We start from the raw sequence: 19,078 nt of genomic DNA, 5'->3' as shown, positions 1-19,078 counted from the left end.
CCTACTGTCTCATCTTCCTGATTCTCTTGCAAATGTTGCATCCAATTCTTTCCTCAAGAAACTGTAATTCTCTGAAATTCTCTCACTGCCTAAATTTTTCTTGCAAACATTGACCTTCAGTTGGTCAAACCACACATCAACTGCATCAGTCTCTCCAGCATAGGAACCCATGCACCAACTTATATATTCCAATTCCATGAGGAATTACTTCTTATCAGAGATTCTGTCTACTGATTATTATTGATATGAAAATATAGCTAGAGATTAAAATAACTTTACTATTTTGAAGTTTAGAAACCAATAAATATTCTAGCGATTCCCCAACATCTGAATACTTTTTCTTTCATAGTTTCTAGATAGAAAGTCTGAAGAAAGAACAAGATTGATTAGGTGAGAGGCTGTAGTGCTTGGAAAACTATTCAAGAGTTTAAGCCAGAGTAGCAGGCCAATGTCTGCAGTAGGATATAAAATATTTTTATAAATGTAATTGTATTATTTGAATACCCTTATTTAATAAATGATTATAACTTGTTGTAATGTTCCATGTGTTTATGAATTAAATTTCTATATAGATAATTGTTATACATGTAAGCTAGGCGCCTCTCTCTACTTCAGTTTTTCTAAAGTTATATTCATTTTTTATGATCTTAAAATAGAATTAAAAGGGTTCCCTTAGTTAACTTGGCATCTGTCACCCAAAACACCAAATCTTTGTTTCACTCAGAAATTCTTTTGCTGTGTGTGTGTCTACACATGTGTGTGTGTTCATGCGTGTATATATTTTCATTTTAATCTTTTGGTGATAAGGAAGGGTAATACCCATAATCCTTTTCAGACCAACCAAGACTGGAAGGAGGGAGAGAGTTTAAGTATCCCTAAACTGAAGCTTTAACTTAACCTAGTACTTACAAGGCACCCAGGGTAGCAGGTGGTGGGTTAAGTTAGACAATGGATTACGTCTACCATACCAGAAGGCCTTGGTAGGATTTGAGCTCAGGACAGAGAGACCTGAGATGAATACCAGAAGATATTCGTTTTGATTCTTACAATTCTATCAATTAACTGTCCTGGGGTGGTTATGTTTTTATTCATCTTGAAAGGATATAAAGTTATGTTGATCTTGGAAGAATTAAGGTTAAGGTTCTATCTGGTAGCCTAAGCTGTCTTGCCTAGAAGGTAATCTAGTTTTACACAATCTGGCAAAATGATGTTTACCACTGCATTTGTCACAAACATTTCCAGCAGCTGGACACTTGTCTTTAGCATGTTTGTAACCACATTGTCTACACTGAGGCTATTCTTTTGTTCTACCTTTAGGGTCATACTTTCTTCTTGGACCCCTTCTGATATTTATGGCATTGATTTCTTTGCATGTTTCTCAATCGTCACATTTTTCTTAGGTTCACAGTATTCCTGAAACTTTTGCTTCACTTTGTCGTAATTCTTGCTATCCGCTTCCTCACTCCACTCAAAAGAGTAAAACACTTGAACTGCAGCCACTTTTGCCATGTGTAGCACACTTCACATTCTGTGATTTAGTTGCAATTCTGCTAGCTGTAAGGTAAAGTTCAAACCTTTGTATCCACCATTTCCAGCTCTTGGCTACATTGCCTTCAAGATTAAGCTCATTCAGGCTTCTTATCTGATCCATTCGGGCAACTGTTCAATACCACTTCTGACACCATGCAAATTATGACATGACACAGGGTGCAGCCATTACTATGTTTTTATTTACATCGTCATACATACAAACTTGTGACGTCACACTTTTGTGAGCACATCTTAATGTAAAGTCACTCTCATTACACCAATGTAAAGAATTAAATAATATTTATTGATTATAAATGATTTTTCAATTTATTTGTTCCCCAAACTGATCAAGATAAACACAGCAAAAATTTTTCATTCAGTTTAGTGCTTTGCATCAGTTAAGAGTGAGTCAATTCCATTCCATATAGTTAGTATCTGTGAGAGAAAAAATACGGCAAATTTCAGCTGCGAACTTGTCTGGTGTCAAGTGAATGAAGTGAACTGTTTGGATTTCTCTTTAAATAACCAAAATGTGGCTTACAGATTACTAGGTTCTGATTGCTAAAATCTCTAATTGGTTAACATTTCTGATTGGTTAAAAATCTCTCAAATTCTGATTGGTTAAAATGACACATATGACAAAAAGGGAACTAAAATGTCAGCAGTCAAGATGGTTCTGCCACACAGCCACTAAACTACTAATATTTAGTCAGTTTGAGTAGAAAGAGAAATGTTTCTACTTGTAGTAGTAGTAGTAGTAGTAGTAGTAGTAGTGGTAGAGGTAGTGGTGGTGGTGGTGGTGGTGGTGGTGGTATTGGTGGTGGTGGCAGAGGCGGCAGCAGCAGCAGCAGCAGTAGTAGTAGTAGTAGTAGTAGTAGTAGTAGTAGTAGTAGTAGTAGTAGTTGTTGTTGTTGTTGTTGTTGTTGTTGTTGTTGTTGTTGTTGTTGTTGTTGTTGTTGTTGTTGTTGTTGTTGTTGTTGTTGTTGTTGTTGTTGTTGTTGTTGTTGTTGTTGTTGTTGCTGCTGCTGCTGCTGCTGCTGCTGCTGCTGCTGCTGCTGCTGTTGTTTAGCTTCAAGAAAGTTCTGATTAAACAGACTTAACTTAAAAGATATTCCAGCTTCTACCATTTTATCTTTTTGCGTGTCTAGAAATACTTTGCCTAGTGTGTCCTTGTTTTAAGACGATAGGGCAGGACTTGAGGGGAATCTAGCTGCTATTACTAGCAGGCTTAGCAACTATGTAAAGGCTTTCTTGGTTCATAAATGCCTCCAGTGTTTTGAAACACCCTTACACAAGAAAATGACTTTAAAACCTTCCTTTAAGAAGTGATTTCGATGTCTTTTATAACTTCTGTAGCTTAACTTTTAAAAGGCGTTTGTATTTCCAAAAAACATTTTGCATTATAAGTGCAGCAAATTTAGTGTGTGTGTATTTGTGCGTGCATATACACACACACACACATCACTATGCATGCTGAAGATGATTGCATTTATGCATGTTCATGCACTCTCTCTCTCTCTCTCTCTCTCATTCTCTCTCTCACTCACCCATGAAAATATATGCACAAAATCAGACTCAGCTCTGGTTAAGGAACAAGTCCATTACAGAGGATGCTGAAAAATTTTGACCAGGAGGTCAATGAAACACATATAAGCACAAGCTAGAGGACACAGGCACATAATCACTTTGTCAGAAGTATTTTTCAAAAAAGAAAATGACTATCCTCCAGACACTAAAATATGCTTCAACACACGAACTCATATAAAGAATCTTGCAAACCAAATCCAAAAACCAAATATTTTTCAATTGTTTTTCACAAAAGCAGTTTCTCTTTAATAATGCTCCTACATGTGTATTAAAATCAGTATTTATTTATGGACAACTTTATCTTTCACACCCAAAGAACTGCAACAATTTAATACATAAAGTTCTATTACTGATGAAATAAAAATCATTATGGATTTTTTTATATAGTAATTATAACATGTGTTAAGTCAATAAGTGCAAGACCAAATTTATAAGCTTTCCTACAAAAAAGATATTCTCTTAAGATTTCTAAATTTTCAATTATTGGAAATCATTTTCTTAGAAGAGACATTTATAAAGTATTTTCCACAAAACTTATTTGCACTTGAAATAAAATTTAGTGAAGTTTCCAGCTTTATTTCAGTGTCAGAATATATATTATCTTTGAGCTTTGTTTCTTTATATTTCTATAAAATATTTAAATAACTCAGTAGTTAAAGTGTTAAAATCAGATCCATAAGTGTGATATTCAAATCTTTCCGAAGACATTGAATCACATGTGTAGTTGAGGCTTTCATTGTTTCTATTACCTGAGTACATCAAGAACAAAGAAATCATTCTCTGCCAGAGGTGCATTCAGCCATAATTTTTTTTCTTTAATGTCTAATTTTAAAAACAACTTCCGTTTATGGTTAGTGAAAGAAAAAATGAAAAAAAATATTACCAATAAAAATTGTGACTTCCACTCCAGTGCTTAGAACACATTGTTAACTCACGAAAGCTTCTCAGATAATTATCTACCACAGTTTAAAATTGCTCAATTTAGACAACAGTACAATTATTTCCTACTACATCTGTCCATAAAGTGATATTAAATACTGTTCTGAAGAGTATTTGATATCACTTCCCACTATTTATCATTGAGGGTCTGAGCATGTACTTATTTTACAGGCCTGATTAATTTGTCTCAGCTGTCCATAGAAAGCATCATTAAAACCAGCTAGCTCTAAAATATTATACAAAAAATGATTAAGTCATTAGTAAACTGGCATAGCAGTTCCTTTTATATTGCTTAACATCAGCAACTAATGATCTGACTTATAATTATGATATAACTTCAACTATTGTGTTGTTTATAAGTCTATAGGTATGATATCAGAGCTTGTATGCATAGTGTTAAATATGTGTGTGTAAGAAAGACTTTAGCTCCTTATTGACTAATCATTAAAAATGCCTTTCTATAGACAAATCTTTTATAAACAATGAGAATAACTTCTTTATAAATAATCTAGTGAGAATAATCAATTATTCTTGAAGCACATTGCTTACTGATATTACACTACACTGGCTATAATTTTATTTTAATATTTCACATGCTGTTGATATCAAATACTTGTAATATTAAAGATAAAAGGTAAAAATTATTGATCTTAATGGAGACGTGTTTGAAATTTAAATGTAATAAACACATATGCTGACTGTGATGTGTTAGAGCATTTCTGTTCATCTTCGATCTGTTATGCTGTTTCGATTTAGAAGGTATTTCACTACCCTCTTTTATGCTGGTATATTGAAGAAAATGTGACAGCAGCAGTTGTTGCAGATGAAGCAACGGTAGCAGCCTCAGAAATAGAAACAGCAACCATAATATGCAGTCTTAGCATTTACAGTGAAATTTATTAACAAAAGCTAAGTAGTAAGTGTTAGTGATTGCAGTGGAACTACTATGGAAGGAAACTATCCAAGCCAATACTGGTTCCCTTTGATGAACAGATTTAAGATTTTAGATTATTTCTCTCTTTCCTCCTCCATGCACACACACACTCTCTCTCTTTCTCTCTCTCTCTCTCTCTTTCTCTCTCTCTCTCTCACTCTCTCTCTCTTTCTCTTTCTCTTTCTCATTTTCTCTTTATTCTCCAATTTCCTTTCTCTCATTTTTTTTCTCTTTCTGCTTTTCCTGCTTCCTCTCCTGTTTTTCTATTTGTTAGGTTGTCTCACCACTTGTGTGTATGTGTGTGTGTGTGTATGTGTGAATATGTACATGTATACACACACACACATACACACACACACACACACACACACATATATATATATATATACATATATATATATATATATATATACATATATATATATATATACACATACATATATATATATATATATATATATATATATATATATATATACATATATATATATATATATACACATACATATATATACATATATGTATATATATACACATACATATATATACATATATGTATATATATATATATATACATACATATGTATATATATATATACATACATATATATACATATATGTATATATATATATATACATACATATATATATATATATATACATATATATATATATATATATATATATATACACATACATATATATACATATATGTATATATATATACACATACATGTATATACATATATATATATATATATATACATACATATATATATATATATATATATATATATATATATATATATATATATATTCAGGTGATGGTCACTAAATATAAAAATAGTTAATGAATGATTCTCTCCTCAGCTGTCAAATTTCTTCATTAAAAACGACACCTCTCAGTCTTTCTACACCTGTCCCTGTGTGAATTTCTATCTTTCCATTTACTCACACATATGTAAGTGTGCATGTATATAATATGTGTGTGTGTGTATAATCTATGTATATATATTTATGCATGTATTTGTATGTGTGTGTGTGAGTATAAATAAATACGTGTATGTATATTATTTACATTTTTAATAAACGTGTCTCTATTTTGCAACTTTTTCTCCTTAACATGTCTTCAACCTTCCAACTAGTTCACATTTTGGCTAGCCAACTACATCTACAAAAGCCAAAGCAATCATTACCTTTTTTCAATAACTGTATTCTCTACCTTGCAATCACACTTGGCTACTTCTTCAGATATATCATTTATTTACTACAGATAATAATAATAATATGTAAAATCTATGCCAAGAAAGATATCTTCTCCCTAGAAGATGGCATACACAATAACACTTGCTAATACCAATTATATTTTGTATTGTTAGTTATTTGTGTGTGTGCGCATACGTGTGTGTGTGTGTGTGTGTGAATGCTTGTGTATGTGTGTGTACGTGTGTATGTATGTGTGTGTCAATGCTGGTGTATGTGTGTGTGTGTGTGCATGCGCACGTGCACACATGTGTATGAGTATGTGTATGTGTTTGTCAATTTGGTGTGTTACCTCAAAAATATGTTTATGGAAATATGATCCAGAGCTTTATTTTCTCCTTAAATTTTTAAAGCTAAATTGTTCATTATCTATTGATTTGCCTACATGTAAAGAAAAAGTATTGATTTGCATGTATGCCAAGAAAAAAAAAATTATTTTAATATTGACAACTGATGCCAGTTTACAGCCCAAAATCTATATTTCTCTCTGCTAGCTCTGTTTTGGAATAACACTCACTACACACATAGCAGTTTACAGATACTCACAATTGGATTACTATAACCTACATGCTACATTTTACATGTTTTAATTGGATTGATAACTTCTATTTACTGTGATATTTTCAATAAGTTTTATTATGAAATCTTCAAATATACCTCTGTATATTGTGCTGTTTGTGATAACCTTGCATTTACTTTGATTGGAAGACTACTACAATGATGCCACTACCTAAATCAGATTGACTCGATATTTATTCTTGTTACTATTATTCTATGCATGTAAGCTCTATAATGTACCAATTATGTCTTAGATTTACTTATCAACAGGCTCTATTCCATTTAACGTTACATATTCTTTTGATGGGCTTGTTATCATAGTAGCATGACTTAAAGAATATTCTTATGGATGTCGTATGCTTTGTTTAGAACAAGCTGATATGTACTCCTTGTTGATGTTTCAATACTACAAAACAAATACAATGCTATTGTTTTTTTATATATTTATCTACTTGCTCTTCTTGGATTGAATTCTATTGTACATGGCTTGTCTTCTGTTCCGTAGAAGAGGAAGCTATTATTAACCATACACCAGAATCTCAATTATATTTTGATAAATTGGTTCCATTATATCTGTATGGATGAGTGGGCATAGGAGTCGAAGTCTTTTTCGTCGGCGCCATCCGAGTAGCAGTAGTGATTTGGACAGTCTTACTGTACCAGTAATTACAGTCAACATGCAATATCTATCTCCCAATCTTAATACCTCATCGGGCAGCCAAGGAAAAGCTCGAAACTGGCTGTCAAAATTAAGACGAGAGCCACGAAGTAAAAGCAAAAATTCTTTGTCTTCTTCTTCCAGACATTCAGAGGATTTGATTGTTACCCCATTTGCCCAGATTCTGGCCAGTTTACGCAGCGTTCGGAATAATTACCTCAACTTAACCAATGTGAACTTACCAAAAGAGAGGTTAGTAACAATTTCTACTTTTTTTTATGTCAATTGAAAAATGTAATAAAATAATGTCAATTAATAAATTACCAATAAGTATATACACATTAAATGACACATTGCTACAATATGCATGCTAGACACATACACACATATATACACATGTGTTCATGTGTGTGTGTAATTATAAATTGATGTGTGGGTGTATGAGCATGTTTGAGAGTATGAGGTTGCAAATATACATGCTGAATAACAAAATATGTGTACCTGCTTAAATATCATTAATTCACATCTGCAGCAGGCATTTTATTTTGTTTTTAAGCATGACAACTCCATGTGCCTCTGTTCCTCTTGCAATATGGAATTAGTACCTGATTTCCCAGGTGTATTTTCAGCTTCGTAAACCTACTAACAGGTGACAACTGTGGGCTTCTTCAATGTGTTCATACCTATTAATCCAAGGCATGCATTTTTAAAAGTTTACCTGGATTTGTCATCAAACCTGATAATTAGAGTGTGTAAATATATATGTGTATGCAGGTGAGGTGTTATATACAGAAATACATGCATATACATATACATAATACATATGTTATAATTTGGTGACAAACCCAGGTGATCTTCTAAATGCAGCATGTTCTGGATTAAAATGCTGTCTTAGATTTTAACCACGAGGAAGTATCAGCAGTTATAAGTCTGTTTGCTTATATTTCCAAAATATGATTTCATATTTCAAATAAATTTGAAGAAGTTTATGTCTTGTGCCAAATCTAAATATTTATTTGTTTTGCAAAAATTCGACAGATTTATGTGTGTGTGTGTGTGTGCATGCTTGTGCACGTGTGTGTGTGCATGCATGTGCGCTTGTGTGTGTGTGTGTACGAATGTAGACAAGGTGAAAGAAAAAGCAAGGTGTGTGACCTTTAATTATAAATTAAAATTTCGTTATAGACAATATGTCTTTGGCATGGCACATTGATACTTGCTTCACGACAGTGGGATTGCCACTAGCAAGGGCATCAAGCAGTCAGAAGAAATCCTTCTATTTCTGCTGCCACTGAGTACATGCAAACATAACAATCTATATAATTATTATGCGATTTATTTTGAAATAAACTCTGCCAGAAAATCAGAAATTGTCTGTTTATTCCATCAAAATAATTTTGACAGAAATCTAAAACTTTCTGTTGTTAACTGAATAAAACAGATGTCAAACACAGCACAGTTTGTTCTGCTAATGTGCACCTATCACATACAAAGCTTTAGTATTATTTCATTAAACATGACTTTCAAATGTGACATTTATACAAAAATCATTAATAACTAACATTAACTACAAATCATTATTTTCCTTAAAACAGAAATTTTATTTGTATCTTTTTTTTTTACTGTTCTATATTTACATTGAAATATATTCATGGTAGCAATTAAAGTATTTTATTTGACGTTACAGAAAATAAGATGAATAAACTATTTGATAAAGGCAGCAATCCAAATGCAAATATAAATTCTTTTTAAGTTATTAAAACTCCATTGTTTTTGAAACATTATTTCACTATTTCCACCTTTACAACTATGTCTGTAACTGCTACACTTGTAAAACTGTATTCCTTATGCAAGTTGTTCCAACTCTTAAGAATATGTGTCTGAACTAAAATATATGAATATATTTCAGTTTATTACACCATATGTAAAATAATCAGTAATATATATATATATGTATATATATAAATATATATATATATATATATATATATATATATATTGGTAAAAACGGTAAGATAACAAAAGAAAGAAAGAGACCTCAATATTATGTAAATAGAGGAAATTTATCTGTAAAATAATATGTGACAATTATTCAATAGCCAAGATAAAACTCTGAGTTTCAGATGGCGAGGTGGAAATCCACAACACCATCTCTTTGGTTATCTGGCCATATATATATATATCATTTGTATTAAAACGTTTTAGTTAGCAAATATTAATATTCTCTATATGCAATAACCAATTATACATAACTAACAGGTGAAAATATTTCTACGTATATGACATTGAACATATGTATTATACATTATATATTATTCAGCATACAAGCAATAACAAACCGTGTATATTGTAAGCAGAAGATTGTTAGAACATAGTGAAGGAAAATCTTATGTACACAGAAGATGAATAGTTGTGTTGATACACAAAATTATTTCATTTTTCTTTCGGTCTACTTGAAGAATATTATACTAGTCTACCAAAAATCTTTATCTCTATGATTAAATAATTACCCCATGATCAATAGTTCTAAAATGTTTACTACTTCAACCAGACTGGCTATTATTAGTGACAGAAACATTAAGACCCGATAGACATTTGAACATTTTTCTCTATATTTCCTTTCCATACCTACCTGCTCAACAACAACTCTCACTAAAATATAATATATATTAAGATTCAAAAGCAAGAATTCTCAGTCAGTCACAGTTTGAGCAGTTGCTATTTTTCATTTTATGAATCCTTACCAGTTATCAATCAATTATTGATTAACAGATTAGTACTGAGTAGTCTCTTTGTGGATATTATAACTGTCAATAGTGTTATCAAAAGACTGTTTATTTACTAATGTTTGTCATATAATACTTGATCTTCATTAGCAGCCATTGAAATGATTTAGACATTCTTGTGAACATGCTGTTTATGTTTTACTTGAAAAGTTAAACATATATATATATATACATAAATATATATGTGTATGTGCATCTGTCTTAGCAAATATCAAGGTCAAACCAATATTACTTTCTTTAATTTCTTTCACTTCCACAAAAATTCATTCACAGTTCCAAATTAAACTAAAGTTCACTTTTCTGAAATTTAAAAATATTTAGCACTTCTTATTCTGTTCAAATATTTAAAGTACTAAATTTAAATTGTGTTGCCTCTTTGCCACAGATTACAGTATATTACTGCTTTCTTTTTATCATGGCTAGAACCTGAAGTTAGTCATCTTCATACAATTACATAGTCACCTTGCAAAAATTTAATACACAAAGGAAGTGCTTTTGTTTTCTTTGACATGTTTTTCTTCAAATTTTCCTTCAGTAGTTACTAGTCTCACTGAATCTTCATAAAATGTATGAAAGTTCCATTTTATATGTTCCTATAATATAATGTATTAAATAACTAAAATTTGAATAGTCCTTTCTGTTAAAACAATCTCTTCAATATTTTTTAAGATTTGACCTTTGAGATAAACTATTCTATTTCTTACTTTAGTTTGTCAATTTAAAAAGTAGTTACTAGTTGCACTTCATGAACTATTTCATACTTTAGAAGCACTACCTGTTTTTAAAACATTAATTTCAGAAATTGGAGTAAATAAAAATAATAAAAAATCCATTAGTTTACCTTTTATTTTACATTAGATATATTTCGGAATTGTGGAAATTATGGTACTGAGAATTACTTAATGTTTCCTGCTAAGCATCTAAATGTTTGGTTTATATGAAAACCAGAAAATCTTTTGTTTACTTCTTTTTCATGTTGCTGGAAACATTAGTTGCTAACCACATGTCTCTACCTTATTTTCTCTCAACTACCAAACCATATAGCTTTTAACTTACCATACAATTCCATTTGCATAGCACTCCATGCACTTCTATTTATGTACTTGTCTGTGATTTTTCTCAAGTTTTCCATACAAAACTACTTTCTCGGGTCTGTTACTTTGATTCTGCTAGGCCAAGGTTAATAATATACAGATTCTCAATCCATTTTGGACACCTTTGTAATACAGCCAGGAACTTGCTGGAAATGCTTTGTGGTTACTCAGCTTTGTACTTACCACATTGCTCCATCAAATACTGTCCAAAGAATGCACTTAAATTGTTGACAGTAACCAAGGTTTCTCATTGATTTTGAAGTGTGGCATCACATCAAAGGAATTTCTGTAGATTAATGATTGCAGTTAAAATGATTTATTTTCTGCTAAGTACTTATAGTCGCTTCACCAAAATAAAAATGAAAATCTTATTTTTTTTTGCTCCCTATATTGGTAAAAACTCCATATCCTTAACTACTGAATATTGCTTCATGTCTTGATATGAGAAAATACATCCTCTAACACCATTAAATTTAGTTCTATATTTTGGTAAAACGTTATATTACACTCTTCATATTTCTGAATACATGTTTTAGTAAAATCCTGATACTACGTCTAAAATTATGAAAATCTGCCTTAATTTAATTGATTCTCATTAACATGATTCTATAATTTCAAAACATTTATTTCTCCTTGCTACCTTTGTTATACATAATGTTATTTTGTCAGCAATTTCAAAGGCTTCATTACAAATTATTTAACTATCTGACCCCAAGTGAAATTACCTTTCTAGTATTCCTTTAATTACTTCAAAATAAATGAAAACAAAAGTTGTGTTTGCTGGTGTTTGCTCCCAAGATGGCCTCAATCAGGCAGACCTATGACTAATGACATTCTAGGGATGATTATTCTACTTTTATTTCAGGCATGTGTATGCCAAACTACATTAACTAATATAGTTTGAAGTCATTGGGTAATATAGTTCTTTTTTAAAACAGTACAGTGTGATTTGGGGGAAATTTGGCTGCTATATCTAGCAAATCGAGTGAACCACATAAGGGTTACATTGCTGGCTCATTGTTGTTGACGATGTTTATTTTGTGAAGTGAATGTGAGACTGATACGAGAAGGAGCCATTCAACATAGTTTTAATGTTAGTTTTAATTCAAGCTGATTTAGACAATCCCTAGTCACCCATTTCTAGTATCCACAATTTCTCTCTCTCTCACATACACACACACATACACAGAATACATATACACATGTGTGTATAAACTTGAAATTTATTAGGTGTTTGTAATAACATTGTACAAAAATTAACAGAAAACCTAACACTACAACGATATTATCTAATTTTACTATTTAATATACAAAATTTTTGACAATAAAAAGCCCTTTTCAAAAAGCTTTTAAATTAATAGTTCAACTGTTAAGTCCTGATTTCATATTTTATTTCATGAGTTGTGTATCTGTATTTTAATTTTTTTTTATTTGTTTTAGCTGTTAGTAAAACTTCTATAAAAAATTCTCTCAATTATTGTGAAATTTTATATAAAACTGTTGTACTGTTTTTTATCTAATTATATTTCAGGTATTATAATATGTATTGCATTAACTTCTTGTTGTATGTGCATGGTCAACCAGTGAGAAAGTATCATGCTTGTGTATCTAATGTAACAGTTTTAGTCATAGAGTTTACTATTTTCATTGTTTATATTGAAATTTGTACATTATATTAGTTGTCTGAAGTATATTCTCTAGTGTGCAAATTTGTGGTTTCATTTTAGGTTAATTATTGTAACATATTCTAATTATGACAATGTAATTAGATGTGATACATGTTAGGTTTTGATTTATTAACTTTTAATGAACTGGGGTACATTTGGTTCATGTAGTATACCATATCATCATCATCATCATTTAACGTCCGTTCTCCATGCTAGCATGGGTTGGACAGTTCGACCGGGATCTGGGAAGCCAGAAGGCTGCACCAGGCTCCAGTCTGATCTGGCAGTGTTTCTACAGCTGGATGCCCTTCCTAACGCCAACCACTCCATGAGTGTAGTGGATGTTTTTTACGTGCCACTGGCACAGGTGCCAGGCGAGGCATCTTTCCTGGGTGCTACATCTGTTACATCAGTGCAAGTGAATTTGTTCTTATATTGTTCAAGTTTATTAGAATAACCAGCATTAATACTGTTTGTTTTACTTGCAACATATAATACAATAAACAAAATAAGAATAGTTTCATTTAGAATTCCTAAAAAAAAAAATGAGAAGAACTTTACTATGGAAGTAAAATGAAAATCTTATTTCATTTTGCTCCATATATTGGTAAAAACTCCATGCAAAATGTAACAGCAAAATGTAAACCAAAACTTAACAGCACATAAAATAAACCATGAAATCAGTGCTTAAATAGCCAATAATTTTAAATACAGCATTGATGATTTTGTCAGTTACAATAATATTCCTGTAATGTAATGTGACCTACTGCGAAGTATGTAAACAGCACACTATTATTACTATCCTTTCATCATGATGATGAGGCCTTGAAGGTCTTGAAACATTAATGGATTTATAAATTTAGGAATGCTATTGTCCCAAGTGAAACGTAACAGTACTAATAATGAAATACAAAAGCTGTGAATAAATATGAAGAAAATTACACACAGCCATGCTTTCAATATTACATGTTTGAAAGACAAACTGGGTTCCCTATTTACAAATATAACATACACACACACACACATCATCATCATCGTTCGACCGTGGTCAAGACAATGGAATTTACTATGCTACGCCAGACTTCATGGTCCATCATAGCATTACGGAGGTCCTGTTGCTGGATGCCGGTATCCCTGGAGATTACATCAGGGTAGGAGAGCGTGTGCCCTCTGGTATTGCGAGTAGATGGCTTCCAGAGGAGAAGAGTAGAAATTACCTCGTTTTCAGCTCTACAACAATGTCCAGCAAACTGGACTCTCCTACCTTTCACAAGAGATGACACAGGTGCTAGTTTCCCATATATTTGTACTTAGGTTGGATGACACTTCCACGAGAGATTTTGAGCTCTCATAAGGAGACGAGTGTAGGTTCCATCCACACACACACATATACACACACACACACACACACACACACACACAGATACACATGCACATATATATACATATGTATGTGTTTATAAATGTATGTATTTAAAAGATTTTGAAGAAAATAAACAGAAATACGCAAAAATGAAAGGAGAACTATAGCAAAATAACACTGTGCTAAATGTGGAAATAATGTCACTCTTCAGTGACCTTTCAGCGTGGTTAGACTGGTCTTTGTAAGGCTGGCTTAACATCACTTCTCAGAACTTATTTTCATACAGTTGGCTTAAATGGCACAAAGATCAATCCAGCAGACACACTCGTATGACATATTTTTAATGAGACATGCAAGTCCTATGCTGGCCTAAAAGGTATTTAACCCTTTCCTTACCAACCCGGCTGAAACTGGCTCTGGTTCTGAGTACAAATGTCTTGTTTTCATAAGTTTTGGATTAAAATCTTCCACCAAACCTTAGTCGCAAGTTATGTTCCTAACACTAGCTTAATGATAACTAAGTTGTTTTACTAAATCCTTTGTTATATTTAAAGTAATTGAAAGAAACACAGAGCATCTCAAAATAAATACAGTAACAAAAGGGTTAAAAATCCATAAATCAGACATGACAAACAATACTGTGCCCCTGGAGGTGAGACATATTTGCACTGTTTGTAACACAAATTGCAAACAGCTCTCAGAATTCAAAAGCCACTTACATGCTCATGCATGGAAACAGCACATACAAGAAGTGGTCAAACTTTGAATTGTGGCAGACTGACTGAATATATTTTTATCCTCTTCATTGTTTTGATGTTCACTTTTCATGCTTACATGGATCAAATAGTAGATTCCCTATGGCAATGCAACATTTCCCTATGTTTTCATGAAAAACTGCGAATACAGGACACCGCATATGTAGGTGGGTGATGCTCATTTACAACTATCTTATGATGTCAATCAAGACAACAGGTGTCAAACATACACGTGTGTGTGTGTGTGTGTGTGTGTGTGTGTGTGTGTGTGTGTGTGTGTGTGTGTGTGTGTGTGTGTGTGTGTGTGTGTGTGTTTGTGCGTGTGTTTGTTCATATGTATGTATCTCTATGTATGTATCTGCAACAGGCTCCTTTCAGTTTCTGTCTACTAAATCTACTCACAAGGTTTTGGTCAATTGAAACCACATGATTAGGAAGCAGACTTCTTAATCACAACCATGTCTTGACCTGTAATTTGTAAAATAACTTTGTATATTGTGAAGTTAAGTGATTTATGATTGCAAATAATCAATATTTAAAATTTTTTTTTATTTTATCTAGTTTCAGCTCGTTTCAGCTGTAGCCATGCTGGGGCACCGCCAATAGTTGAAGATATAATGTAAAATATAATGCAAGAGGGTGGAGAGACAGGAAAATTAGGAGAAAAGAGTTGTAGGCAAAGAGAAGGAAAGGTCTGACTATGGGTTGAATAAAAAGAAAACGTAATGAAAGAGGGCTTATTGCTGAGGGCAAGCAACAACAGGAGGGTAAAGGAACTACAGAGAAACGTCTTGGATACATCCTAAAACTGAAGTTTTCAAAAAGGGGAGAAATATTAAGGATCAAGGTGGCATACTTGAAAAAGAAGTTTGGAGAAAGATCAGGTTTGAAGGTCAGAAAGTAGATATGAAGATTTGCTTAAGATAGAGTGTTGAAAAAGAAGGACTATCATGTGTAATAGAACAGAAAGAAGAGTTTGGTTCAAAGTTATTGTATAGCCTCAAATTAGTTCTTATCCAACAGATATACCTAAGATGGGAAATATTCCAGCTGTGATCATTCCATTTTTATATATATCGACATAGAGGCACAAGAGTGGCTGTGTAGTAAGTAGCTTGCTTGCCAACCACATGGTTCTGGGTTCAGTCCCACTGCGTGGCACCTTGAGCAAGTGTCTTCTACTATAGCCTTGAGCTGACCAAAGCCTTGTGAGTGGATTTGGTAGACGGAAACTGAAAGAAGCCTATCGTATATATATATATATATATATATGTGTGTGTGTGTGTATGTTTACGTGTCTGTGTTTGTCCCCCCAACATCGCTTGACAACCGATGCTGGTGTGATTGCGTCTCCGTAACTTAGCAGTTCGGCAAAAGAGGCTGATAGAATAAGTACTAGACTTACAAAGAATAAGTCCTGGGGTCGATTTGCTCAACTAAAGGCAGTGCTCCTGCATGGCCACAGTCAAATGACTGAAACAAGTAAAAGAGTAAAGAGAGAGTGTACATAAAACAGTCAGGTTTGATTTGATAAAGATCTGGCTGTTATTTGTAGCAGATCAAGTGACCTTGTAGTGACTATCATACCATCTCATGGTTTATTGGTATAGGTATGTGTAACAGCAAGGTAATAGCTTATATCCCAGGTGTGGCAGAGAATAAAATTTAACAATGAGTAATGCTAACCACATATAAAGTTAATTCCTTCAATCTTCAAGTTGAAGAATAACCAACAGAGTGGTCACAGAAACTGTGGAGAAATGATGGATTTAGTGTGGAGAGGGAAATATGGAATGAGAAGAAAAATTAAGAGAAATTTGTGGAATATAAATGCTATCGATAGTGAAAAAGGTTTCAGGGAAGCTGAAGGTTATGTTAGAGATGTTCGCTGCTGGTGAATAAGATTTAGCAGATGAGTTATTTTCTGGTAAATAAAGTTATTCTATGATTGGCCAATAGAATTGACAACAGAGTTATGAACCTTGATGTGTCTACAAACAGGTTAGTTTAATTGAAACCAATCCAAGTCTTGAAAGTCACATAGCTTAGGTGTGGGTAAAATTCCACCAGTGAATAAAGTGAATAAATTTAGGGTAAGAATAAGCTCAGATAAGAAGAGCATGTAGGTACTAGCAATTGAAGAAGTATTGTGTGGGGGGATCATCATTGAAAGGAAAGCCAATATATTAAGTCCACTCCCCTAACCACAGAGCCATTGCGCCTCCTATATATATGGTGACTGCCCCCTCATTATCGAGTATGGCCATTGCACGAAGCTTAATCAATGTTGTTATCATGCAATGCCTGTGCAAGATTTTATTTAAAGTGAGGAAAGGCTGTGCACTGAGTCAATCCCACTCACTAAGCAACAGTAGCCATTATTCGAAAAGAAGAACAAGTCAACATCATCGGTAACCACTGAGCCGCAGGTTTTATGTCAGAGTTATTCCAGTTACCTGAGTTACCTTTTCCTAGAAGGATGCCCTAACAAAAGCTAGGAGTCCTTCACTCCCAATGGTTTAACCTTGTGATCGGGTATTCAGTCCGATTATTTCTATGTCCCCACGCATGATACAGCCTTAAGACATTTATTGTCTTATATATATATATATATATATATATATATATATATATATATATATGAAGATATTATTATTATTTGTTAATAAAGAACATCAATAAGTGGCCAGCAAGCATTAATGCCAAAAAGGTAAATTCATAAATTTATAATTAATTATTAATTATAATTGAGGTTACATGATGTACCAGCGTTGCTAGAAATAGGAATCAAAAAATATTCAAATAAGCCATTATTTCCCTGAAAATTCAACAGGTTGATGAAAATCGAGGAACGGGCAAAATTTAACTTACCATTGTGGCTGAAAGTCACAAATGAGTATCACAGAAATACCTATATCACGTGATTTAAAACTTTGGGATATTTCTCTTAGTTCTCATCAGTAAGTCTTGCTGTTGACAAGGGTTAAATTTATACTCGCTTTGTCATGCCTGTCAAAATTATTGAAAGACCAGCATCAAATTCAAACAATATCAGTGTATAATTATGCTTAAATAAAGATATTATTATTCTTATTAATAAATAATAACCACAATAATATAAGTGGCCAGCAAGCATTAATGCCAAAAAGGCAAATTCATAAATTTGTAATTAATTATTAATTATAAATTTATGAATTTGCCTTTTTGGCATTAATGCTTGCTGGCCACTTATATTATTGTGGTTATTATTTTTTAATAGTAATAATATCTTTATTTATTTATGTATAACTATATACTGATATCCTTTGAATTTGGTGCTGGTCTTTCAAAGATTTTGGACGGGGATAATGAAGCAAGCATAAATTTAACCCTTGGCAACAGTGTGACTTACAGATGAGAACTAAGAACAATATCTCAAGTATATCTGTGATCCTCATTTGTGATTTTCAGTTGCAATGGTAAGGTAAATTTTGCTTGTTCCTTGATTTTCGTCAGCCTGTTGAATTTTCAGGGAAATAGTAGCCTGAGTTTTTTTTTACTCTTATTTCTAGCAACTCTAGTACTTTGTGTACCCTCAGTTATATATATATATTATCTCTCCTTCTCCTTAGCTCTCCTGTGTGACCCTTCTGTTTGGCATTGGCCATGATAGATCGCTAGCCACTACACAATCTTTATTTTCTCTCCTTGTTTCTTTCTGTGTTCCTTTCTGTGGAAGAGTGTAGGCTTGAAACGTTAAAGATTTTTTCGTTTCCCGAGCATTACACCTGTCTTTGTCTTTTGTTTTTTTGTGAATTCTCCCTATATATGTATGTATGTGTGTGTATATGTTTGTGTGTCTGTGCTTGTCCCCCCCAACATCGCTTGACAACCAATGCTGGTGTGTTTATGTCCTCGTAACTTAGAAGTTTGGCAAAAGAGACCAATAGAATAAGTATTTGGCT

At 32.7% G+C, this 19,078-nt stretch overlaps 1 protein-coding gene across 10 annotated transcripts in view; it reads left to right on the top strand.

Annotated features, from left to right (window-relative positions):
• Window positions 1-19,078, top strand: part of LOC115219746 (cAMP-specific 3',5'-cyclic phosphodiesterase 4C) — a 734,075-nt gene that overhangs the window by 604,774 nt on the left and 110,223 nt on the right. For all 10 annotated transcript variants that reach the window (XM_036509484.1, XM_036509483.1, XM_036509482.1 and 7 more), the window contains one exon: window positions 7,614-7,721. In XM_036509484.1, coding sequence (XP_036365377.1) covers window positions 7,614-7,721 — 108 coding nt within the window. The remainder of the gene's footprint in view (window positions 1-7,613; window positions 7,722-19,078) is intronic.

This window comes from Octopus sinensis, linkage group LG15, assembly GCF_006345805.1.
Source record: "Octopus sinensis linkage group LG15, ASM634580v1, whole genome shotgun sequence".
NCBI classification, from domain to species: Eukaryota; Metazoa; Mollusca; class Cephalopoda; order Octopoda; family Octopodidae; genus Octopus; species Octopus sinensis.
This window is presented reverse-complemented; position numbering and strand designations above follow the sequence as displayed.